The sequence below is a fragment of the Pangasianodon hypophthalmus genome, chromosome 13 (genome assembly GCF_027358585.1).
Source record: "Pangasianodon hypophthalmus isolate fPanHyp1 chromosome 13, fPanHyp1.pri, whole genome shotgun sequence".
Taxonomy (NCBI): Eukaryota; Metazoa; Chordata; class Actinopteri; order Siluriformes; family Pangasiidae; genus Pangasianodon; species Pangasianodon hypophthalmus.
Window position 1 is genome coordinate 4,983,368 of NC_069722.1, and position 27,240 is coordinate 5,010,607.

Here is a 27,240-nt window from a genome sequence, read left to right on the forward strand (position 1 = left end):
CAGATGTTCACCAGCTTGAAAGACAAGTTACAACTCTATAAACAGGCAACAGCTCCTCACAATGATTTATGAGGATGTGAAGGAGCATTGGGGGCGTGTCTATAAAATGATTGACAAGATGCAAGTCCAAAATACGAACATACATTCCAAAAAGCAGGTTTCCAAACTGGTTTTTTTTAGCTATGTAATTCACTTGTTCTGAGACAATGGCTTGGACTATTATTTTTCATAATTTCTACATAATTGTCCACATTATTTGTAGTAGTAAGAAATAAAACATATTGACTACTGCACCTTTAATGAGGATGAAATTTGACCTGGATAATTTACCAAGAAACACCAAAGCTGTTCTGGTGGCTCATTTCGGCCTAACCCCTTACTAACACACTTTATGTTGGTTGTTCCTTTAATTCGTCACTCGCTATGGGTTAGAAAAAAAATTATGTATTACACACAGGTTCTTGAGAGACTAATCTTTTCTGAAGGAAGTACTTTATCAGCTGCATTAGCAAAAAGCTTCTAGATTGTAGAAAGTTGAGCTTCTTGAAATTTTTCAGTATGTGCATCATAACACTACAGAGTAAGCTGACAAAAATAATCTATTGGGTGAATTCTTCTTCAGTGACCCATGAATTGGCTTTAGTCTATTATCACACTGAATATCAATATAAATGCCTAAGAATGAAGACATATTAAAAGCAAAACAGATTCAGCGCAACATATTTCCATACAGACAATACAACCTGGGACGACTTACAGATTTAAAGCTTAATTAACAAATATTGTAGATTTTAATCAAATTCAATGTTCATTTAAAATAACATTTACAGATGCTTTGTATTTTTTGTGCAAATCAACTGCCCATAGACTTATCATCTTCTGCCATTTGGGCAACATTATTGTGGTTATAAACAATGCATAGCAAATGCTATTGATAATCCTGAAAGTGGTTATAAGACTGTAAATAAATACACACCATGAACGTACACGGCTGTGAAATACCACCCTTTGACGCTCAAAATAAAATGTCACACCACCTTCATCCTCACTGTTCACATTAATGCTTATAGCTTATACCGCCGTCGACTCCTGAGCTGCACTCGGGTTAATTATGTCATGGCCCTGATATAAATATCTGATCATGGGACAAAAGTGTGTGTATAAAACTATTCCTCCTCTTCATCAGCTTTTTACTGTTATTCACATTAATGCATATTATTCACTAACTCCTATAAATTAATACAAAAATATAATTTCCATGTTTGTATTTTTTCTCTTTAAAGTAGACACTTGATACAGCATTATTATACAGGATAGTTTTAAGGATTAAGCTAGTTTTGGGCCAGGCTGGACACAAATTCTTTTAGGAAGTAGTCTTTCCAGAATGAGTTTGGTGGAGAAAGACATTTTAACCCCTTAAACAGTTCTCTGTACATTGACTCATACAGGGAAATGAGGCATTTTAATCATTATAATATGGGCATTCTAAGCATGAAGTAGGCCTTGGGATAGGCTGGATACAAGTTTGTCTATTTCTCTCAGAATGTGGTGAGTTTTTTGGTGGTTGAAGATGTTTTAACCTCGTAAACGGTTTTCTGAACATTGGTTCATAAGGGGAAAGTAGGCATTTAATGCAAAACAATACGATCATTTTACGCATGGGTTCCAAAGAAAGCAGGCTGGGCGTATATTAATGTATTTTAGAAAATGAAATCCCTTTCTTTCATAATGTGCTCATGATGTTTTAAGCCCTTAAACAATGCTCACTGACTCATATAGGGAATATGATATGATATGGTCTTTTGATGGGTGACAAAAGGTGTTTAAAAACCCAGTTTGCACCAACAACTAAACAAAAATCATATAACAAATATATGTATTTGTGCAAAGCTGATGTACAATACACCACACTGGTGTGCTTTGTTCAGCACCAAAACAGAACATTTCTCATTGCAGAATTAAGATGCGTATTTGTGACGTCATTGTGAGTTCTTTTTGTCACATCTAAAAGGGTGTGTTTTTTTTGACAGCTGAACCCTTCAGTGAAAAACTGAACTTGTTTATTATCAAGTAGGTGAGTAAACTACACTCATGCTGAGCAGAGTGGACTGTCTGATTATTAAATGATATATAAGATTAATATAATGCCTTTTAATATTTCCTCTAACCTCAGACAGTCAGTGAAGCACATTGTTTTAAACCACAATGACATTATATACAATGTTCATGAGAGTAAATTACAAACAGGTGAATACTGACAGTATAAACTGATTAATATTGTGGTCACAGTGACCTCTGGTGGTGAGAGCAGGTATGGCTTTAGCTCTTCTGATGAACCCTTGAACATTTCTGGAAAATTAGATTGAATAACCACATTACCATATATTTCTAATTGTTCATTTTTCCACAGTTTTCCACAACATTGTTGAAAATGGTGGACATACTAAAGCAAAACGTCGATGCTGGAGCACAACTTCATGTTCCTGGTGCATGCAGTCCAGGTAGGACACACACACACACACACACACACACACACAGAGTGCCGTTGAGAAGTAAAGGAATGTTGAGATATTGAGAGAACAGTACAGTACTGTGCAGAAGGCACCCTATTTTATTTTAGCACAAATTTTGTTATAGATTGTTATTTTATGATCTACATTATTGACATTAATCTACATTATGGAGTCAGTACCAAAACATTTTAGATTTCCAAACATTAGTTTTCCAGCTCAAAGTTAAATGTTATAGGAAAATGTTTGTATGTTAGTAAAGAAAGCAGAAGATTACATAAGAGACACTTTTCAGACAAAAAACATAATGAAGGCTGCTGGGTTTTGCTGCAAAAATAAGAAGCAAGTGCGACAGTCAAAGTCTCCAGAAGAACTGTGGCTGCTTCTGCAAGATGCTCAGTAACACTTACAGCACATTTCCTTATAAAACTGCACACACTGCACCTGAGAGTGCTAATATTCTTTTTAAAGCAAAGGGTCGCCACACACCAAATATTGACTTTGTTTCATTTATTACTGGTTACTGCTCTTTATAGTATTTTTTTTAATGTGGAAACATTTAATTTCATTATTTTTGAAGGCATCTTTGCTCTATAGCATTTCTTTGCATGTGCCTAAGACTTTTGCACAGTACTGTACATGTGGAGAACTTCAGATTCTCCAGCCTGACTCACATCACAGACCTTCAGATTAGGGGATGCATGATTCATGGTAACATTTCACAGACAACAACAATAGCTGGGCAAAAATGTGATCATTTGAGGCACAGTGTTAAGTCTTGAGGTACTTTATAATGTATAAGGTTGTAGTTTTTAATCCTGGACACAGCTGACACAAGAAACAGTACAGCACTGTAAAATGAATAACATTTATATGAGTATGTAATGAGTCGTGTAATTACACTGTAGCCCTAACTGAGGTTTTGATTCCAGGGATGCCCAACTTCATGTATCAACCTGATGATGGTGACGTTGCTGATATTCAGAATGCAGTGTTTCCTGGCCCTCTTATGAGGTGAGACCCTACTTCTCCTCTCATATAACATACACAATCATCTTGACCAGTAATGTTTTAATCCATATCATCAGCAGGTTAAAATGTGTGTGCAGTATTCTACATAATCCAGCTGTTTCAACATCTGTTGCAGCAATAAGATGCAGAAAGAGGACCTGATACGGTTTATCCAGTACAAAGCACGGGAGTGTCTTCAACAAATCGAAAAACCTGATCAAAAGGAGGCTTACTTCTTCTGGCAGATTATGGACTTGTTCTGCCGTCGAAATGGAGTAAGTGGTATAGTTCAGTATGTGTGATATTTCTCTTTGTAAGCAAATATTTTTTCATGAAAGTAAAGATTCTCTGGATTATAATAAGTGCATAAATGAATAAATATAGTAGCTGTCACACAGTGACACGATCTGCATTTGTTTAGTGCTCCAGATATCCATATCTGTATTCAGATTTAAACCTGAAATGGTTGTGTTTTTTTTTTTTATGTTTTTTTTTTTATTATTAAATATGAATATTACCACTAGGCCCCTGAAAACACTAGGTAAAAACAGAAGTGCAGTATAATGATGTACCATTTTGAACCATTCTGGCAATCTTTCTAAAACATTGAATAGTGCACTTCCTATTGGTATCGGTTTAGACCACATCATCTGTTTGTCCTGAATAAAGTATTCATATTCACATATATCCCTAATACCTATAATACATGTGTAACTTCATGAAATTTCTTTTACAGAAAGTGATGATGGCTCAAGCAGCCACAATCCTCTTCAAGGGCTACAGCTTACTCAGGAAGAAGGTATCAAAAGTTATATTATATTGCACATCAGTATCAGCATCTGTCTGTATGTGATTGTGCATTGTTTTTGCCAGTATCATATTGCCTATCATGACCATTTCCGCTACAGCTGAGAGGAACTCGGAACCTGAAGAACTGGTGTATTCCTCTGGGGCAACTTTTGTGCTCCTCCACCCCAGATGATGAGCATAGAGAAGCCGTGATGAAGATGGGAGATGATCTTGGTATGGATAAGCTCCACAGTAATCACACCTTTCTGAAATGTTGTAATCATATCCTGAGCTGTTTCATGGACTCTGATCCTCACATGCATGCTTGATCTTTCATCTGCAGCCTTCAGAGGACTGACATATGCAACGCACATCTGCTATGTGGTAGCAAAAGTTGAGCTGGGGACAGCTGGTAGTCAGTTCGAATTGATCGGATGCAACAGGTATTTTTGTGTTTGTGTGTGTGTGTGAGAGAGAGAGAGAGAGAGAGAGAGAGAGATGTCTTTCCTGACTTGCTAATGACACATTTTCTATTTGTACCAGTTTGCCATTTGGTCTGACAGTCCTGACTGCAGCCGTTGAGAGAACCGAGGTTTACGAATATGTGCTGTCGCTGACCTCAGGCCTGGCCCAGCCAAACTTCCAGGTTGGAATTTCTCTCCTTTTCTGTTTCATGGGCACTGATCGATCAAATTTAACCACTATACTGAGAATGAATGACTCCGTCTGTCTTAGATCTTCAAGTTGTATCACGCCAGCCGGCTAGCCCAGGCTGAATTTCCTGATAAAGCCCTTCAATACTGTGACACCATCACCAGGGCAGTCATCTCCTTCCCCAGCAGCATCAAAAGGAGCTTTATTGAACGGCTCATTTTGGTAAATATGATTATTAATAATTGTGAAATTGTTTCCAGGTTTTAAATGCAAAAGTAATGCAAAGTCTTCATCACCAGTGTACTTTCCTTATCTGTCTTGTAGCTGTCTAACAATGTGCGAAAAGGGGAAGGAGAAGAACCCATGTGGCTGCTAGAGCTTTGCCAGCTGCACAGAGTCAAAGTTGCTGATGCAAATGCTAATGCTGACCGAGAGCAGAACTCAACATCTACCTGCTCTGAAGTGGAGATTAAGTTTCAGAACTCAGAAAGTGGCTCTATGAGTGACGAGACCCCCGCTCTCCAGTCTCCAGATCTGGAGCTGCAAACTGACACAGAGGGTTTGTTAGGATCCAGCATTTGGACTATTTTGAAGTAAAAAAAAAAATAAAAATTTAAATCACATTGCAAGGTATGTACAGTGTTGTGTAGATTAGGTAACTCATAACTCAGTAAAATTAGCTGTAGGGGGAGAGATGAGGATGGTACACCATGTGTAAGAACAAAAAAGAGCACTGAAATCTAAGAATTTGTGAGTTTTTGCAGATATAGAAATAAAGACGTGTACTATTTTAACTAGGTACTCATATTCAAGGTACATTACTGTACTCAAAGAAGAGATAACATAATAATGCTGTAATATAATAGCTGTTAACAAGACAAGACTCATTCTTTACACGTTATTGCAAGCGAGGACACTGAGCATGATGCTGTTTCATTTGTAATTCAATTTCAATTAACTGAATTATTGTCTGTTTAACAGTTGTGTTTGATTCGCGGTACACCATGGGAGAGCTGCTGGGGAAAGGAGGCTTCGGGTCTGTCTATGCAGGCATCCGTAAGGAAGATGGGAAAGAGGTGAATGTCATCACATTGCATGCTGAAAAGATGAATGGTGTTTATTTGTATCTGTCTGTTCTTACGCATAATATAATGGCTGTGGATTTGTACTAAATACGCTAATTAGATTAAACTTACTAATTATGTTTTGTACGTGTGAACAGGTTGCTATTAAATATGTGGACAAGGATCACTTCAGCAGGCATGTGATCATTGTAAGTAAACTTATTTTACTTCTGAGAGAAGCAATAAGGTCCAAATAATAAGCCGATTATAGATCAGGGGCCTGCTGTACCAGCTGAATGTAAGTTTGATCGTTAGGGTGTGGTTATAAACAGGAAATGCTCCATCCATGATGGAGACGTGTCACGACATGGTTAATGTCTTTCTTTTTCAGTCAAATATTCATTTTTGCTACTTAATGCAGACTTTGTAGTAGTTTGTACTCTTGAACGTAGTGGCCATTTAGTCTACAACACAACTTGCGTTATGCTGGTGCAACTGGCTGCAGACCAAATATACAGCAAAATCATGTGACTGTTTACTTGTTCCTGCTAACATAAAGGAAAACAACCCATTGTAACATCTCTGCTTATTGTAGTTTAGACGTTTTCACACCAAACCCATGATAACCATGTGTGTTCTAATTTTAGCCCGGAGAGACGTGCGAGCTGCCTGTGGAGGTGGCGCTAATGAAGATCGTGTCCATGCCACCTCGCTGTAGCAACGTGGTGGAGCTGCTGGAGTGGTTTGACATGTTCGATTGCATCATCTTGGTCCTGGAACGACCCAGCCCCTGTATGGACCTCAGAGAATTCTGTAAACTTCAGAATGGTCGTCTGTCTGAAGCACACACTCGAGACATCATGCTGCAGGTGGTTCGGGCGGCTCGGCACTGCTGTGACCGTGGAGTGTTACATCGTGACATCAAGGCCCAGAATCTACTAATCAATACCGAAACACTGCAAGTCAAACTGATAGATTTTGGCTGTGGTGACTTGCTGAAGGACAGCCCGTACAGAATGTATGCAGGTAGTTTCAAAATAGATATGGGATAGAATCAAAAGGAATAGAGTGGAGTGGAACCATTTTTTTGACTTTCTTTGTGACATTGCTGACTGTGCTCTTTCTCTCCTTTACTCTAAGGCACTCTTGCTTTCTGTCCTCCCGAATGGGTGATGTTCAAAAGGTATGAGGGCATTCCTGCTACCATCTGGGGTCTGGGTGTACTCTTGTACAATTTGGTCTGTGGAGACTACCCCTTTAAATCTGAGAACGACCTTGAAGTTGGGCACCTGAAATTATGTCCTGGTGTGTCTCGAGGTGAGTCGACGCAGAAGCATCACATGTCTACCTGTATGATAAAGCTGTAAAACTCACACAGCAAAATGCCTGAACTTCTACCTCAACCTCCATCTCATCACTGCACACACAGATTTCCTCGATCTGATGATGTGGTGCCTGGAGCTCAAGCCTGATTTGCGCCCATCTTTCGAGGACGTCACCAGGCATGAGTGGTTCACGGACAGAGTTCAGGACAAAGTCCAGGTTAGACAGCGAGGATACATGAAACCTAAATAATATGAGCTGAAGCATACTGTAACAGCCTAGACTATGTGATTGTATTGAGTTGAGTTTATTTTATTTTTTTATTTTGCAGATCCCTCTTGGAACCAAAGATGTGGTAACACCCTGATCAAAAAAAAAACCAACATATAAAACATATCACATATTACATAACATATAAAAAATATTACAAAATAAAATAGACATAAAAATAAAGATAAAAAATAAAATAAAATAATTTAAATTAATTAAAATATTTATAAACGTATTATTAATTGACAAGTGTTAATTTGTTCATAGCTATTAGGCCTCATAGTATTAATAAAAGTTATTATAAAATAGAAGAAGAAGAATATAATATACAAAATTTCTCACTAAACGCCATTTTACACCAGATGCAGTAAATATTAAATATTTTAATCAGTGTGGCATTTTGCACTTGGTGTGCGTGGCTTTATGTGATCATAATTGGCTCCTAACATTCACATTCAAAACCCTCAAATCACCAAACTCTCATCATTAATGATAACTGCGTTGCTTGATTCTCATGATGAGAGTGAATGTGGTGTTGATGAATGTATGTTGTCGCACATCACCGTCAGACATTTCTGATGTTCCGCTGGAAAAATCCAGATTTCTGCTGGAATGCTTCCTTTGTTTCCAATCTCACATCAGCATGAACGCTCCCAAAAGGCCTGTCCTCGTGCTCCAGCGAAGAAGCACGAGGTCATGCTATGGTAGATGCTTGCTGCGGTTGCTGCGGTTGTCTCTTTAGTTTTTTGCAGCACACCTCACTCCTGCGACTGGTGGATGAAACAGGATTTTGCTCCTGGACTCATCGACGTCCCACTCACCCCAACTGGAATTGTGGAATACAGCTGGACTGTCAACCGTCTGTTCGTGCTGATACACCTAACGATCATGTGCTGGGTGGAGTTTGCTGAAAACAGAAATGTGTCTCAGTTATGAGCAAACTTTTTTTGTCAATTTTTCTTGTGCGATATCAGCTCAAGCAGGGAACATGCAAGAACATATGGAAGAATGGAGGTTTCCGTTTGGGAGCAGAGATGAAGGAGGAACAGTGGATGAGCTGAAACGTTGTCTGAAGATGCTGAAAGTCTTTTGACCTCTAAATCCTGCCACAGAGGCCTTGCATGAACGCCAGTGGAAAGCGGCACATGAAAGAGAGACTGAGATCAGCTTTTTTGAAAAAAAAAAAAAAACAAAAGCAATCTCAATTAATACTATTCTGACATCCTGACATCTTGAATAATTGATTTTGGGCAGTTTAATGTTTTTTCCCAAAGACTCTTTTTATTTATTTCTCGTAACAGAAAAGAAAAAAAGAAGAAAGGAACAACAAAACTGCATCACTATGTATAACATTCAGATTATGCAAAGACATTTGTAAAAATGTGCTATGATCCAAGTGCTTATCTGGTGTGTTGGATAGCCTGCCTTCTACTCTAGATGTAATGGTAATGCATTGAATGGTATAGCTGGCCTAGCCACCTACCTCATAATCAAAAATGATTAAACATGTGCAAGTGGGTTTCCTGAAGAACGTCAATCCCCACATTGGGTTAATTAAGGTGTGAAATTACTTGCCTGTGTTTAACAGGGTGATTCAGAGATTTAACATTCCAGCTTACGAAAGTTACCTGGCAACCTGAAGATCCTCTCATTAACCATGTTGCACTTTCTGATGTCTGGACTCAGGACTCATACCTCAGTAAGCACAGAAAAAGGTGACTTCTAAACCCTTTAAAAAAAACTCTCAACACATTAGAGTGCTTGTAGTGAGGAACTCCATTCTAACAGGCTGCGCTACAGTAAATGTACATTTGTGCAAGGAAGAATGGAATAAAATTCCTGATCAAAAAGTTGGTAGACTCACTCAAAATGCCTGAGTGCTGTATTACAAGAAAAATGTGCTGAACAAAGTATTAGTTAAGGGGGGTGCACACTTATATAAGACGTTTCTGTTTGTTTTTCATTTGAATTTTGTTGGTTGCTCTGTACAGGGGCACTGTGGCTTAGTGGTTAGCATGCTTGCCTCACACCTCTGGAGTTGGGAGCCTGAATCCCTCCTCCACCCTGTGTGTGTGTGAGTTTGCATGCCCTCCCCATGCTTTAAGGATTTCCTCCGGATATTCCGGTTTCCTCCCCAAGTCCAAAGACATGTGCTGTAGGCTGATTGGCATCTCCAAATTGTCCCTTGTGTGTGAGTGTGTGTGGGATTGTGCCCTGCGATGGGTTGGCACTCTGTCCAGGGTGTCCCCCACCTTGTGCCCCGAGTTCCCTGGGATAGTCTCCAGGCTCCCCATGACCCTGTATAGGATAATTGGTATGGAAAATGGATGGATGGCTGCTCTGTCATGTTAAAGGTGAAAAAAGATCTGATATTATTATCTTCGTTCCATTTTTTTCTCACAAAAGCCTGCAGTTTTACAGGGGTGTGTAGACTTTTTTATTTCCACTGTATAATATGTTTTTATAGCATCACCGCCCTCCTACACACCCACTGACAGCCAGTACACTAACAGAGATGCTTACGATGATGATGATGAAGAACTTCTTGTGATTACTGGTTGTCTAAATGGCTTTCATTGTACCATATTTAGAGTTTCTGTGTGTTATCTGCAGATTTTCCTGTCAGGAACAAATACCTTTGTAGATATTCTTCCAATATTGTGTCAGGTAATTTTTTTTCCTGTTTTATGTTTTATTTCATATCATTTCCTGGTGAGGCCACTAGATGGTGCCTCAATCCTTCACCATTATCAACTCAAGGGTTTCATTTACACCTGAAGGTGAAATATTAATATACCAGTAATGAATGTTTTTTTTTTTTTTTTTTTTTTTAAAGATTTTCTGATCTACAAGTTCTTGTTAAATCCTCTGAGGTATTTCCAGACAGAGCTCCTTAAAGGATGAACAAAATTATTATTATGATTACTTTTTAGTTTTGAGCAAAAACACACAAAAGAAGCCTAGCATGCTCTTGGTTTAAAAGGCTGAATAGATTTAAACCATACACTGTATTTCTGTTATTAAAGCTTCTACCCCTCATTTTTGTACAGCCTCAATTTATAAATAAAGTATTTACAATCATTCAACCAAACAAACATAAGAAATGGATCATTCACTCATTCGTTTATCCTGGTCAGGGTGTGGTAGATCCAGAGCCTATCCCAGGAACACTGGGAGCACGACAGGAGAATTCACCCCTGCTGAGATGGCAGTCCATCCCAAAAGCCCACACAGACACATGGAGAAGATGTGTAATTCTGCACAGACAGTAACTTGAGCTCTGGATCAAACCGGGGTCCCTGGAGCTGTTAGGTGTCAAAGCCTGACGTTGCTTTAGATGCTTTAGACATTATTCATTTTGCACAATTTATTTCATTTTTGAGGATGTAAACATTTTTGTCTGGGTTTACTATGCAATAGGTGTATTGTATAATATAATCAGTGGAGATCAGAGAAGATTTTGTAAGAACACATACAGTAATTTTATGTCATATATAAAGCTGACACAATTCCAGAGTCAAGGACAGTTCTCTCGGTGGATGCAGAGAAATCATTTGATAGTCCCCCATAGAGAGATTTATAAGTGATTTCATAACAGGTTGGATTTGAAGAATTATACAAATGTCAATAAAAACCCTTTATCATAATTATCCATGTGTGCTGTTGCCATTTTCTTTAGAAAGTAAGTAGTCAGTGTTGCCTACTTTCTCCACAACGGTTCACTTTTTCAGTTAGATTAAATATGAATAAGCTCATTGTAATAGATAAGCATACTCACTGTATTTCACTGCATTGCATATCATCCCAGGAATGAAGTCAGGAATAAAACATTTGGGAATGTCAGGAATAAAACATTTGGGAACATGCTCTTATATAAAATAAACAATGAAATGGTGATGAGACGTTGTTCGACACAAAGCAGAGTTACTATTAAGTTGATTATTCTCCTATAACAGCACATCCCGAAGTACTTTAGTCCCCTTATACCACAGCAATGTGCCAATGCTAACAATGTATTATTTATTAAAGAATGATGTCATACTTTTTTAACAGTTCATAATTACATTTAATGTTGTGGGACATCTGCAAAGTTAAATCCTGGTGTCACTTACGTTATAGCAGCTATAAACACTAATGTTAGCTTGACATGTTATTGAGAAACTACAAAGTTCAACTTAACCAAAGCGTACTGACTATTTCAAAGCACTTCACCATACTTCACATCACTGATTATAAACATTAGAACTAGCGCATTAATACAAACCTTGCAGCCAACACTTCTGCCAGAGCTGCTGTTACAGAAAATTAACCAACACCTTCTAACCAATCAGAATCAAGCATTTAACAGTTCCATCATTAGCTATCTACTTTTGATATATAAATATGAAGATCTGTTCAAATTAAAGCCTGAGCTCAGTGTCTTAACGCCACCCTACTCCAGCCGTGAGCTAGTCACAATCTGTTGTTCTTTTTTTTTTTTTTTGTGGTACTAGCAGGAAGGGCACCTGACACACCTCCAGATACGCCAGTGAGAGCCGCAAACAAAGAGTGTGACATCATCCTGGAAATGCGGAGTCCAGCTGGTCAGACTCAAAGGGACAGAGAACTGAGATAAGGTGAGATCCCAGCTGTGATTAGACCACCAATCGTGTGAGGTGATGACAGGGGTGAAGTAGCAGCATTAAATGTGCTGCGTGTTAATGATACACAGGAAATGAGAATGGAGCCACGGTTTCTAAACATGGTGCTCAAATTATATCTTTAGTACGTAAATAACGGAGAATATGAGATATCTCTGGTAGAAATGCGTTACTGCAAGCAACTGGCAGATGAAAATTTTGTATATTAACTTTGCATATTAATCAATAATCAAAAAATTCAATAATGCTACTTATAATAGTACAAAGTGTCTTCTACTTCACTGCATTCAAATGCATGTAGCTGTGTCAAACAATAGTATTTTTTTTAACAAAGAAAAATGTATCTAAATCAGTGATATAATGAAGTGCTCTGTAAGAAGACTTTCATTTATTTATTCATTATTCAGTGCTTTGTAACAGTTAATGGGTTTTCCACCATGTGAGAGTCTTCAGGACAGAGGAATTTGCACTTTCTGGGTTCTGGGTAACACACTGACAGGTGCTTTTTATTGTCGTTGTTGTTGTTGTTTTTGTCTTATTAACGTCAAGAGAGAAAATAAGAGAAGCTGGTGAGGGAACAACTGCTTGTCGCTGCTATGACATAACTGATAACAGGAACTAACTTGTCTCACAGACAGTTCAGAACGTTAAATCTAACAGACAAGATGTATGATGTATCATTCTGTAATTCAAATTGTTGTTGTATTAGTGGAATCAAACACGTTAGGACACGCTGTTATAGCAAAATAATCAACTTTGGGATGGTAACGGTAATCGTGGTTTGTATTGAGCCACATCAGACAACCCTGTCGTTGATTGCTTTCCTATAACAGCATGCCTCCAAGTGTTTTATCCAACTCATTAAGCTTTATGTGATGAATCAGATATTAGAGCAGATTAGATATTAAATATGAAACTTTGCCGTGTTGTGGCCCTTCAGGATTGATGAGTTCTCCGTAAGAAACTGGATGGTACTAGATTTTTCCAAGTCTGAACAAGGTAAAGAATGTCTGCACTGTTATAAAAGCATGGCTTGAATGATAAAACTCTTCCTAACAAATTCTCAATCCACTTTCAGTTTTTTCTCCCACTCTTAACCCCAAACCCTAAGGACACCCAGCCAGTCCACCTTTATTCCAGCATGATCCAGCTAATAAATGTGTGTTAGCAAATAAAACAAGAACAGTGTGAACTATCTGGGGTCATTGACTAGACCATAAACATCTGCACTAAATAAGTTGCAACATCTAATTTCAGTAATTGGCTCGTTATGATGATTGAGTAAATGATTCTTAAAAACAAAACAGGTGAATCTCTCTGATGTTGGTGTGTGTGAATCCATGAATATCTTCATTCTTCATCAGGTAAACTCACCTCTGGAATTCTGAAAACGGCAGGTATCCAATCAGTAAGAGGCATGTAAGTGTGTGTCTCCCTTTGCTTGTGTAGCGTTGCCAGATTGCTGCTAAATCCCTCATAGCATTTTGCTTTTTTTTTTTTTTTAACCTTTCCTGGCAGCTACACTGTATATAATATCACATCAATATCATGATATCTTTTAATAAAGCAATTTCACTGGCCTATTTATAATTCCCAGTTACAACTATTGATCATATTGTAGTCTATTGCTTAATTTATATAAAAAAGATTTATACACTCTCATAAAAATAGAACTACATTGTACGTTTCCTAGTTCCATTCTTACCCTAAAGGGTACCTTTAATGTGTATAAAAATTTAAAATGATTAAAGGTACATAATTGAACCTTGTCACTAGGGTGCTACCCTAAAGCGTACACCTTTTGTACCTTTAGTATGTATCTACTACCTAGAAAGGTACCTTTAAGGATTTACTCCAAAAACTAATTTCAGGTCAATTATATACCTTAAATCATTTTTAAAGGTCCACTATATCCACATCTCCAGGTGAATGTAGATCTTTAAAAGACAGAAAAAAATATATCCATGATTGTGGGTACAACTCAGTGACAAGAAAAGCACAGCTTAGTAGAATTTTAATGAAAGATGAACGTCATGTTTAAAGTGTTTAAAGGTTTACTCTAAAAACTAATAATTGTCCAATTATATACCTTAAATCATTTACACTATATCTACATTTCCAGGTGAAAGATACACACTGAATGTAAAAAAGTTAAGGGTTCCACCCCAATGGCAAGGAGAGGTACACATTTTCCTAGTACTATTTCTTTGTGAGTGTGCATAACTTAAAGGTAAAAAAAAATACTGTTCCTTGTCCCTGCTGTGGTACCATCAATGGTGTAGGTTTTGTGTTTTGTACCTTTAGTAGAAAAGATGTATCTGGTAAAAGTGCATGTGGTGCACCTTTAATAAGCTTTCCAGAGCAGTGGTCCAACTATGAAAAGTACAGTTTGGTGCTTTTATTTATGGGAGTGTGGGTGGCTACCAGTTTGGCACGCATCAAATCTGGCAACCCTGCGAACTAAACCGCATCCTTCCCTCCCTCCTCTTTCGCCCAGGGGGGCTGTAATGCGCATCTGCCCCTTTAAGAGGTCTCGGGTCCAGTGCAGCGGGGATTTTTCCTTTTCTCCGCGGCCACGCAGCGCGATGAGGAGCAGCGCCGAGGCGAAGCCATGCGCGCCGGGACCGCCTGCCTGCTGCGACTCTCCGCGCTCTGCATCATCCTGCTCTCCCACGCAGCAGCAGCTTACTTCGGGTCAGACGCTTCTTCTTTACATTTATTCTCTGTGGAATGAACTTCAGGGTTCCCGTTTATTTATTTATTTTATACATATTTTATTTTCGCCGTTTGGGAACTTTGGGAAGTTTTCAAAGAAGAACGCTACTTGTGTTTAATTTGGTTTAAAAAGATTACAGAATAATGTTATATTTAGATGCCAGATTTGTTAAGTACAGTAATCTATATACAGGGATCTCCTGGCACTGCTGAGAAGCAGGTCACGACGCGTGATGATGGTGCTGTTGCGCGCAATTACGCGCGGCTTTGCTTCAGGTTCATTCTAAATCCTCAGCGAAAGAAAGATCAAAATGTTTAAAAGAATAGATGATGATGAAGATGAAGATGATGATGATGATTATTATTATTACTATTATTATTATTATTATTATGAACTCCACTCTGCGTTACTTTCCACCTTGCTATGACCTTCACAAACTTTTTGTAAAACCTGCAGTTTTTGGGAAAAATAATTTATACCAAAGAGGCATATCTGTGAGCATGCTTATGCACCGAACCCTTGAAGCACCAATTATGAAAAATATTGAAGTGCTATCGTTATTTCGACTTACTATGTCGTTATTTCGATTTATATGTGCGTTTGATTTATGAACATTAGAATATTACACTTAGAAGTTAGATTATTTTATTTTAGACACTGGAGCTGCACAGAGTGTCTTTACATTTTCTGAATGTATAGTATCACACAGAAACACCTAGCTATAGCTTAGTGTCTATTCAAATGCACGTATTCAAATTCCAGTTGCATTCAAAGCACGTGCGCGCCAAACTTGTAGGTAAAACATGCAAATAGTTTACAGACTGCAGCCTGATGGTCTCAGTGACTGTAAAAATGTACTGTTGCAAACATTAAAGTTGTTCAAGTTGACAGCTTAGAGTAGCTCTATCTTTCAAAAATAAATAAATAACTGGAATCATGGCTGTATACTAATCCCAGTTTGTCTTGCATTAATATTCAGTAGAGTCTGTGATTGATTTTCTAGGCTCACGGGCCAGGAGCCCTTGGCTTTTTTGTCGAGCCCGTACAGCAGCGAGGCCGCAGGTGCGAAAGCGCACGTGAAACAGTGCGAGCAGATGACGCTGACGCGGCGCCAGAAGCGCGCGTGCCGCCGCGAGCCGGGCCTGGCGGAGACGCTGCGGGAGTCGGTGCGCCTCAGCCTGATGGAGTGCCGCTACCAGTTCCGCAATGAGCGCTGGAACTGCAGCATGGACGGCCGGGGAAGCCTCCTGAAGCGAGGTAGGGCTCGAAGAGGTGGATTATACTAGTAATGCAACTAAAATGAAGGAATCAGGAGGTGCTCAGGTCTCATACTGCATTCCTTAACTCAGTGCTCATCAACCCTGACCCTGGAGTTCATGACCAGTACATAACCTGACTGATTAACTGCATTGCATTTGTTTCTTTAGCTGTGGAACTAAACTTTTCAGCAAGTTAGAGACACTCTCAGAAATAAAGGCACCAAACTGCACTTTTCCTTGTGATATCCAAGGGTGCAACTTTTGTAGCATTTGTAGCATCTAGTATGTATCTATTACCTGGGAAGGTGCACGTGCTGTAGCTTTAATTAGCTTTTAAAGCTTTAAAAGTACATCAGTGGCCCTTTTTTTCTACCAAACTTTAAAATTTTGTGTGTTTTTTTAACTGAAGCACTTCCCAGATAAACTCTTTAGCACAAAAATCACTTACATTGTAAATATAATAAGTACAATAAAGTATTAATATAATAAAATCAATCCTAAAAAAAAAAAAAAAAGTCAAGTCTCTTTATACTGTATGTACTGTATGTTTCCAGTTCCAGAAATATATTTCTTTTCCAAATCTGATTCCAATATTTGCCATTAGGCACAAGAGATGTACCCTTGATGATTCCATAATAAGGTACATCTCTTGTACCTAATGGCAAATATTGGAATTGGATTTGGAAAAGAAGGACAAATGACAAGGACAAATGCAGTTTGCTGCTGTTGTTTCTGGGGAGTGCAGATTAGGTGAATTTTTTTTAGTCAGTTAAAGTTTAACAATGACCTAAATCAATATAAACCCACCTGTAATTTTCCTGTACATTTAATAGGATTAACAAGAATGTCGTTACTATAGTTACTAATAGAATGTCCGGTTTTCCCTACTCCAACACTTGATCCTGCTCATTACATTATCACCAGCTCTTTCATTAGCACTATGTGCAAGAGAAGCGACTTAAAGCTTAAAGTATACGGGCAGTGGGAACCATATACATCTCCAAATACATGAGTTTTTATTCTCAGATAAATTTAATTTTCAGATATGACACATACACTTTTCAGTCTATTGATGCATTGTTGATTTTGGATTAGCAAGCTTCTGTGTGATACTTTTAAAATATAACAGGCATTATATAAAGCATGCTGAGTTGGTCTGCAGTGGACTTGTTAGCTTTGGCACGTGTAACATCATGTAACATCAACCACCCAGTAAAGCCATCAGTGTTAAATGGTGGCTTTGGTACAGCAGTGGTGTGAAATCTGTAAATCTGTGATCCCATTATAGTGCTGAATTTACACCTACACACTGCTCACATCAAGTCTTCGATTGTGTCTCATATAAACACTGGTGTGAATTCAACAATGGATACTTTGATGTGTGGTTGGACTTTTACCACAGCAGAGTTTCAATGGGAGCAGTGTGGGCCAAAGCAACAATGCAGAAAATCTCCCTAGATCATATTAATGTAGCTTATAACACAATAACATGTACTGATATGTTTAATAAATGTTTTATAAACAATTATTGACTATTTTCCATCACCTGTTCCCTTGTTCAGATGTTTTAGAAACGCTTATTTAGAAATGCTACCCAATTCCACCCCTCAGTGGAATACAGGCTGAATGCTACAGTCTGAATGTAGGGGACACATAAATATTGCCTGTTTCTGATGTAACCTGTTAGTTATTCTTTGCATACACTGTATATAGTGATGTTATGGTGCTGTGCATCTATTTTCCTACAACCTAATGTTGTTTACTATAATATAACCATATTTTCACATTTTTTTAAAACTCGTTACCCGAACAGTTTGCTTCACAGAAAAAGTCCAGTCCAGTTTGTGATGCAGACCTCTAACACACTCAACAGCTGCTTGAACTCTGGGCGGCCTCAAAATCCTGATGTTTCTAGGGGGAATAGCTTTAAAGCATTAACATTTTAAAAGCTGGCTATTTTAAGGAGGACGTGTGTGTAAAAAGCTGGTCACCGGGATGGGAATGTGAGATCCATCCGCAGGTCTGCATGGTAATTACGGGCTCTAGGGGAAATGTGGCGGGGCCTTTTGCGAGGCCTGTTTTGCTATTTTTAGCTACAGCAAGAGCACCCGGTTCCGTAAGGAAAAGGGCGGCGGACTTTCATCTGAGGAAAGAAAAAAAAACTTAGTCAAAATAGCAATTAATTGGATCAAAATACAGCCATAAAGTTGGCTCTGGGCTCACCAAATAACTCAGTAAAAAAGTCGTACTAGTCGAAGGGTCAGAAATTCAGACTTATATTTGACTAGATAGATAGATAGATAGATAGATAGATAGATAGATAGACTGATCAATACCATGAATTCCGTACTGTGTAAAAACAGATATAAAATGAAGTTTCATAATATTTGACCAGTATTTTGTTACTCTGTTCAGCTGGACAAGCAAACTGAAATAAATTAACTGACTAACATAACTCTCGACAGCTTTCAAGGAGACGGCCTTCCTCCTGGCAGTGTCCTCAGCAGCTCTGTCACACACACTGGCCAAAGCGTGCAGTTCGGGCCGTATGGAGCGCTGCACATGTGACGACACTCCGGGTCTGCAGCAGCGTGAAGCATGGCAGTGGGGAGTGTGTGGAGACAACCTGAAGTACAGCACCAGGTTCCTCAAGAAGTTCCTGGGCCAGAAACGGGTTAGCAAGGACCTGCGGGCTCAGGTCGATGCACATAATATAAACGCCGGCATCCGGGTGAGTGACAGGACTGCTTCTGGATACAAATGCTTGTCACTGAGGTGGTTATTTATATCTGAAGTAAGAGAGACATAACCATAGAGGAACGGCAATTGGCCAACTGTTGTTTGAGAATATTTATACTTATTTATTTTTATATATATATATGTATTGTTGCTACCGTAAAATGTAACTGTACAGTACCTCTCACTGTGGTAGTGATCTATTGTAGCTAAATTGTTGCTGTTACACCTATTTCTAAAATCTAATTAAATTAAATGATACCACTGCACTGTTGATTTCTCCAGTCTGATTGGTCAGAAGGTGACCATGACAGTAGTGCCAGCTATTGTAGTGCCAGTGGTTCATCATCTACAAAATCTAAGGCTAATAATAAATAGATTTTTTTAAAAATATGTTGTTATTTAACAAAAATATGTTGTTATGTAAGAAAAATACAATATTCAGTATAGTGAAGAGACATTTATTTAACATTTATGGAAGGAGTCTCCCGCACTTTGTAACTGTCGGTAAGTTTTCAGGACAGAGGACTTGGCACTTTCTGATTTCTCAGCAACATAACAAGCTGCATTTTTTGTCTTATTAATGTCACAAGAAAAAAGAAAAAGAGAAGCTGGTGAGGGAACGAATGTTCATCGCTACCATAATGTAAGCGATATCAGGAACTAACTTGTTTCATGGACATTCCACAACATTAAATGTAACTATAAACGGTTAAAAGCATGACATGTTGTTTGCTGATAAACAGCACACCAAGTATTTTATTCCTTACTTATTACACTGCTCTTGTCCCAAAAGGGCTGAGATTCCAACTGTAGTCCTGGATGAAGAGAGTCCAGTACAATTTGGTGATTTCTAACTAAATCTGCAAACTGTACTGGAATCTTGATATAGAGTGTTAGAGTTAGAGTTTGGTTCACCCTGGTGTAGAGAGATCCCCAAGTCACAGGTATGATATGTAAGCTAATGCATGTCACTATTGAAGTCCTCCTGCTCGCAGCCCTGGGCTGAGAACTTCAATAAAGCTTCTCTTCAGATTTCCCTCTCATAGATAAGTCTCTTTCTTGATTGGTGGGATACGACCCTCCTTGACAGCTGCTCGAAGCTCACATTTTTTGCCAGAGGTGAGGCAGATAGATAGGCAGCCACTGTTTGGCCCTCTGGAGCCAGGTGTTGCTTCCTCTGGCCTAGGCTTGCTGTGGGGGCCCTCTGAAAATTAGAGGGTTCCCAACTAGATGATTATACCGGGAAGAAGCCTGTGTAGTATATGAGCACTTTTTTCCTGCATGCCATATATCTTCTACATGGCCACACTGAAGATGTCCATAAATTCTTACAGTGTCTTATAGAGTGGGCCGGGAGATAAGCAGCCTCAGGCAGCAAGAGAGAAAGAGTGACACCATGCGAGAAGATAACCTTTATCAATCTCAGATTTCCCTGAGTTAACACTCAGAGCCAAAAACAAACTGCTTGCCTAAATGCTTGTCGTCCTCCCCTCCCCTCTGTTGCTGTTTCTATCTCTCCAACTCGCTGTATCTCTAAGAGAGTGAGTGAGTGAGAGATGGGAGAGAAAACATGGCCCTCAGGGGACTTCATACCTGTTCTAGGTGGAATAATGTGTGTAGCCCCCTCTCTCTTCACATATTGCCCCTGGGTCTCACCCTCACCCCCTGACTCACTGGTGATATGACCTCTTCCTGCCCTCTTGTCTCATTCTTTGGGGGTCTAGTGGCAACACTGTCCATCCTATGTGAGAAGAGGTAGCTCTTGTAGCCCATGCTTTTCTTTTTCCTACAAAGGAACAGATGAGAAGGACAAAAAGATGGAAAAAATCTCCACCACATGCCATGCTTCATCACCAATAGCTCAGGGCTGAGCAGTCCCAAGGCATCCCAGAATACGCAGACAGACTCATAAAACACATACACCATCCTAGATGTACCCTGCAGGAAAATAACTCTGTCACATAAGAAGCCAAGATAAGATCTTTACTAATGAATCAGCCTCATCTGGCTGTCAGCTCTCTTTTCTGGATTTCCTCATCTCACTCAAATGCTAATTTATGTTCTATATTTCTTACAGGCTGTAAAGAACGGGCTGGTGACGACCTGCAAGTGTCACGGGGTCTCCGGCTCTTGTGCAGTACGCACATGCTGGAAACAGCTCTCGCCGTTTTATGTGACAGGCCAGCTGCTAAAGTATCGCTATGACACGGCCGTGCGCGCCCTCAGCATCACTAATGCAGCTACTGGTGACACCGAGCTGGCTGGTCCAGCACGCCGAGGTGACACGACTCCTCGGCCTCACCCCTCCGAGCTGGTGTTCCTAGAAGAGTCGCCTAGCTTCTGCCGCCCGTCTCGGTACTCACCCGGTACAGCCGGCCGCTCCTGCGCCAAGGACACGAGCTGCAGCAGCCTTTGTTGCGGACGCGGCTACAACACAGCACTGCGCCTTGTCACACTGTCCTGCAACTGCCAGGTACGGTGGTGCTGCCACGTCGAGTGCCAGACCTGTGTCCGCGAAGAGGAGGTATACACGTGCAAGAAGCACTGAGAGAAATAGAAAGAGAGTAAAGAGAAAAGGAGCTCCAAATGGCTCCAGTGGCTCAATATTCCTCCAATTCTGGCCTCTCAGACAAGTGTGGGCAAAGTTGGACAAAACCCCCCAAGGTATGGCTGTCCGAAATAGGAGTTGTGCTCCTGCTGTCATGGAAGAAAAAGGAACATTGTGGGAATTCCATGACTCTCACCCCCTTAGGTTGCTTCAAGCAAGAAAAGAGCCACTAATGGAGGTCTTAACAGGACTGATCTCCTCTTCTCTGAATGCACTGAAATTAAATTTTGGTTTTCTGAGAGCTCCATCATGAGCAGGTGCCATGAACCTTTTTGGGGGATTCAACTTAGAGGGACTGAAGTGGATCTGGAAGATATGGCAAACTTTATAGACAGTTGATCCATCCAGTCATTTACCTGTGTATCTGTATGTCAGTCTGTCTGCCTGTCTGCCTTCCTGCCTGCATAAAAAAAAAAAAAAAAAAAAAAACGCAAGGGTCAAATATTATGCTGATATGAAGCACTTAAATTTGTCATGTGATTATTGTGTCAGTCATGTGATTGGTAAGAAGAAAATGTATCTAAATGTTAATTAAATTCCATTGTGATGTGATGTAACGCAATAAGTGCAAGGTAAAGTCATCAGAAATACTGGAAGCCGGAAAGCTGATCGAATTATGCAACATATACTGTATCACATTCTTAAAAAAACAAACCAAAAAAATCATCATGAATCAAATATTTGAGACAACCCACCACTGTACATTATTCTTGTTCTTAAGTGTTCAGAAATCCTATAATAAGCAACCCGACACACAGCAGAGCACTCCAGTACGTTAATAGTGTGTGGTCAAGATTTCCAACAGCTGTGTAAAATTTGTAAAACAGCTGCTCACTTATTGTAGTATCTTTATACTGCACTTTGCCATCAAGGACAAATGAGGACCTCATTCCCAGAACAAAGATCACCCCCATCACATTCCCTTCATAGCCTACTCCAGCTTCATCCGAGGCTCTTTCATGTCTGCAAAGTCTTTGAAATGGCTCATTCCACCCCCTTATTATCTTCTCTATTACCAATCAGAGGAAATAACAGCTCTTAAACTCTCGAAGCTCTGCGTTTGTGTTGGTCTAAAGGTCACACACGGACTGCACAGCAAGTCTTAGTCACACAGCCTTAATATTTGTTGTGTTTTGTATTATAAATACATCAAAAATCTCCAAATTATTATGCAAATCCATAGTACAGCCTGAGTGGTACTGCATGAGACTGGACGTTCGCTAAGTTTTACTAGTTATCATGAACATACTGTATAATATAGAAATTCATATGCAGTTACCTGCAGTTACATATTATCAAACTGAAAGCTGGAGTCTGTAAGAGAATGTGTGCCTACTTGTGCAATATGTGTGTGTGTGTGTGTGTGTGTGTGTGTGTGTGTGTGTGTGTGTATGAGTACATGGGAAGAGAACTTCAGCAAAATTGGCTACATCAGTGAAGCTGAGGAAGGTCCAAGTTTCTAGTTAGTGAACTGAGGGATGTAAAAAGCGGTTTGCTTCTGGACGCATACAAGATTTCTACATTTCAGTTTCAATAAGGGATTTTTATATGGTATAAATCTTAAATCATTTGCAGACGTGTTTAATTATTTTTAGTTGTCTTTTTTTTTAAAAGGGTGTGTATAGTCCAGTTGGCATTTTAGAAATGACAGAAAGATGATTGTACACTGATACTTATCATATATTTCTTATGTATCTTGTATTATCCACAATCATGCCAAACCAAAGAAATAAGAAAAAGCAGCAAAATGTTTCATCTTAACCATATTTTCTGTAATATTTTACCTGAGAGACGCAGTATGAGCGTTTTGAGGATATCTTTAAGTGAGATTTTATCTAAATGGAGTCAGAGGGATACACCCACTGAGGGAGCACATGCAAATTTCTCCAAACCATTGTGGAAGCAGAGAAAAGACAAATCCAATTGCTCCCTTATCCATGTGCATGTGTGTGTGTATGTGTGTGTGTGTATGCTGAAATGTAAAATCCATACAGTGTTTATATAATCATTCATTGAGTAGCTGTAGGTTTGCGTTCATGTGGGTTTAACAGTATAATATTTTACTTTGCATAAGGCACACTTTCTCCTGGGCGATTTTTTTCTACCTCATGTGTTTTTGGGGAAATTGTATATTTAAAAAAAGTTATATTCAGATCTAAGTAGATATTTAAAACAAGAGCTTTTTATCTTAACATGCAACACTTTTGAACTAGTATATACACCTTTAAAAACACTTTATGAATTACTTCTTTATTTAATAATTATAATAATTACTTTATAAAAGTATGATGTTAACCTTTATATAGACTGGTTTATATTATATATATCAGCTTTTGAAGATCCAGAAATAAACCTGAACTTTGGCCTAATCACTCCGTTTCTGTGGTCAAACACCTGTGTGAAGCTCCTCACGTGAGCGGTTTTAGTTAAATGAGAGCACACCATTATGCAGCCCACTGAGGGAATGGTGACTACCCTCTCTGATGTCTCATCAAGATCATGCCCTGGTCTCACACTGGTCTCCGTAGGTTTTCACTCAAGTGTTCATCAGTGTTATTTCAACTTTAGCACCCTTTATTTCATTTACTTTTTTTTTTTTTTTTTTTTAATATTACCAACGAAGATAGTTTTGCATAGAGTATTTTACACTAAGAACATGTTGGTTATACAATACATTGTAACACAGGACTTGTTTTAATTTTTTTCCCTCAAACCTAATGCAATTAATTGCAGACTAAAATAAGTAGCCTATGTAGGAACATTGTACTCAAAGTTTGGAGGTTCTAGTGAAAAGTGCCCCTCCTATGACATACATATGCACATGCTCTCAACCTCTCAGTCAGGGTATGAACAAAGTAGTGAAAATAGCAGGACTGTGTGTTGAAGAGACCTGAGTATCGAGCGAATATTGAGAAATGAGAGAATCTGTAACAGTGCAAACATCCTCAATTACATTATAGTTGCATGTATAGTAGGGATGTAACCGAATATGAATACATTTTTTGGGTTGAAGAGATATTGTGTTATAAACAGAGACAGGTACAGAGACGAATATTAGGAGGCACACTATTTGGTTGTTGTTGCTGTTTTAAAAAAACTTGACAGAACGTTCACAGGGCATCTGTCTGAGACTAGTGGTCACACCAAAAAAATGTTACTTTCATGCAGGTGAGCTGTCAGGTATGAAACTTGCAGGACAAACAAAGACCATGTTCATTAATGTTAACATGAATGATGCATTTACACTGTTCATTCATTCATCTTTAGTAATTGCCTGGTCAGGTTTGCGGTGGTTTAAATTAGGCTACTAGTTTGTTTATATTTTGGGGAATAGAACCAACTAAATTATTTATTAAAACAAATTATTAATTAAAACATCTTCCAGTTTAAGACATGCCATACTTTGGTTTAAATCAAATACAGGCACAGATACAGATATTTGGAGCAATAACCAGATACAGATGCAGATTACATTGCATTACATCCCTATGTGCAACTACAAAGGTAGTAGAAACATTTATTATAAAGTGGAACCAAGAAATCTTTTATTTTCTGCAATCTATCTAATGCTGTAAGATTAAAACAAATTCCTAACTGAGATATAAATCTGAGTTTAATGTAATAAAGCAACAACATCTGAGTTTAAAGATAAACTAACCAGGTTAGATGGTTAAAATTATATGATTTTTCCTCCCATATATAGCTAAAGCAATCAAAGCACTATATTAAAAAGTAACATGCACTGAACAGACTTGTTTATTAGGGACACTCCAAAAACTGGGAGGACGTGTACGCTTATGCTGTGTATGCTTGGTTTTCTAAATTGCGGGAAAGCGCAAATGCCCAATGACACATGAACAAAGGCTTGGCAATTTCAGTGAATGTTATTGCCAAAAAGTAGTACAGCGCTCTGACAGGAAAACCGAACAGCTAATGCAGTTCTCCATGTGAGATATAAGACAGGCATTAATTATGGCTTTACACAGACCTGAAAAAAAACACAATTATGCATCACCCAAATCTAATTTTGGCAGATTAGACATGTCAGTCAGGACTACACAGAGGAATAAATGGAGCTGTGTTTTATTGAATATTTAAGTAAAGAGAAGATGACCTGATCTCTGAATGCTACTTGACCTATGTATAGCATTTCTTTAGCTACAGATTGCAGCCAGAGGAAGTTGTATCTGGTATTAACCAACAGAATGGCATGGTTTTTTTTTTGTTGTTGTTGTTGTTTTGCACATGTAAACGTCTTTTATTTATAACAATGGAAGAATATTAACATTCTCCATAACATCTTAGTAAATGTACCACAAAATCTTACAGAATGTTCCATAACATCTTAAAGAATGTTATATACCATTTTAATGAATTTTCCATATAATTTTAGATGTTCTGTAACATGTTAAAGAATGTTCCATGAATGAATGAATACAAAATGTGAATTGGAGTATGTAGATGTTCGCATGTAACACATCCACAGTTTTATTGCTAGCTGCCATGGCAGCCATAACACCAAACCCAAAACACACACATGTGTAATATATGAGCGTGTGGGTATTCACCATCGCTGTTTGATGCGTGTGACACTAATAACACGATGTCCTCTCTCTCTTTGGTAAAGATGTAATGACTATAATAGACGTGCACTATTACCCACTCTCTCTGCCGGGGTACCTACACAGAGCAGACCCTGCCTAATCACTGTTTATCAGCACTTATCTTTATTAAAAAGAGCAATCGAGAGAGAAAGGGAGGGATGGATAGGGTACAGGACGCCAAGTGGAACAGATTTAATGTCTACAAGACAACAAGCCTCATCATACGCTTGCTTTGGGGATAAAGGTGATTTAGTTTGGAACTTTAAAAATGTGTTCTTGTTTCCTACACACACATACACACACACACAGATAAGCACATAGACATACACATGCTTCAACACAGGAATTTAAGACCCTCAGGGTATTTAAGAAAGACAGACAGAACACTGCAAGGAATGAGTGAATGGTGGACAACTTGTATATTTGTACAGCACTTTGAACAAAAGCCATTGCCACAAAGCAACTTTACAGTAATCAGGATGTAGATTCTGATCCATAACTTGCAAGCCAGAGCCGTTAGTGGTAAGGAAGAACTCTCTGAGACGACATGAGGAAGAAACGTAAAGCGGATCCAGACTCAAAAGTGAACACGTATACAGCACTATAAAACCAAACAATACTACGTGTGTTGAAAGGATGTTCAGTACGAGCAGATTGTGAATAAGAGTCCTGGGATGCGTATTTATGATTATAGCAGCAGTTCTTATCCACAGAACAAAGGTTGAGATTTGGACGTACACTGGTTTTGGGACATGCAAAACTTTCATGTATCCATGTGAGACCATCTACAACAGCAGACGGTGAGTCACTGCTTGACGTCTCTAACACAGAAACCAGAGATTTAATGAAGCAGAGAGACAGTCATTGGCCTACAGCAAACATCTCAAACTTCACTTCAGAAATTTCACACACCCCCATAGTTAGTTATAGAAGTATAATCAAACGATTCAAATATTAAACACATTAGGAAAATATGTAACAGATTTGGTTATTAAAGCTATGGGCTTTTTATTCTTGGAAAAAAAAACAGCTCCAGGTGTTAAAAGATTTGAA

At 38.8% G+C, this 27,240-nt stretch overlaps 2 protein-coding genes across 2 annotated transcripts; both read left to right on the forward strand.

Annotated features, from left to right (window-relative positions):
- The first annotated feature begins 4,744 nt into the window (after positions 1-4,744).
- Positions 4,745-8,682, forward strand: LOC113528572 (serine/threonine-protein kinase pim-1). Its single transcript, XM_053239397.1, has 10 exons — positions 4,745-4,753; positions 5,046-5,186; positions 5,289-5,523; positions 5,946-6,040; positions 6,187-6,237; positions 6,676-7,054; positions 7,169-7,345; positions 7,458-7,570; positions 7,683-7,706; positions 8,596-8,682. The coding sequence occupies exons 1-10, from the start codon at positions 4,745-4,747 to the stop codon at positions 8,680-8,682; spliced, it is 1,311 nt and encodes a 436-aa protein (XP_053095372.1).
- A 6,141-nt stretch (positions 8,683-14,823) lies between these two features.
- Positions 14,824-24,503, forward strand: wnt9b (wingless-type MMTV integration site family, member 9B). The gene is made up of 4 exons (XM_026916160.3): positions 14,824-14,955; positions 15,981-16,234; positions 18,702-18,967; positions 21,053-24,503. The coding sequence occupies exons 1-4, from the start codon at positions 14,873-14,875 to the stop codon at positions 21,521-21,523; spliced, it is 1,074 nt and encodes a 357-aa protein (XP_026771961.1). The 5' UTR covers positions 14,824-14,872; the 3' UTR covers positions 21,524-24,503.
- The last annotated feature ends 2,737 nt before the right edge of the window (positions 24,504-27,240 follow it).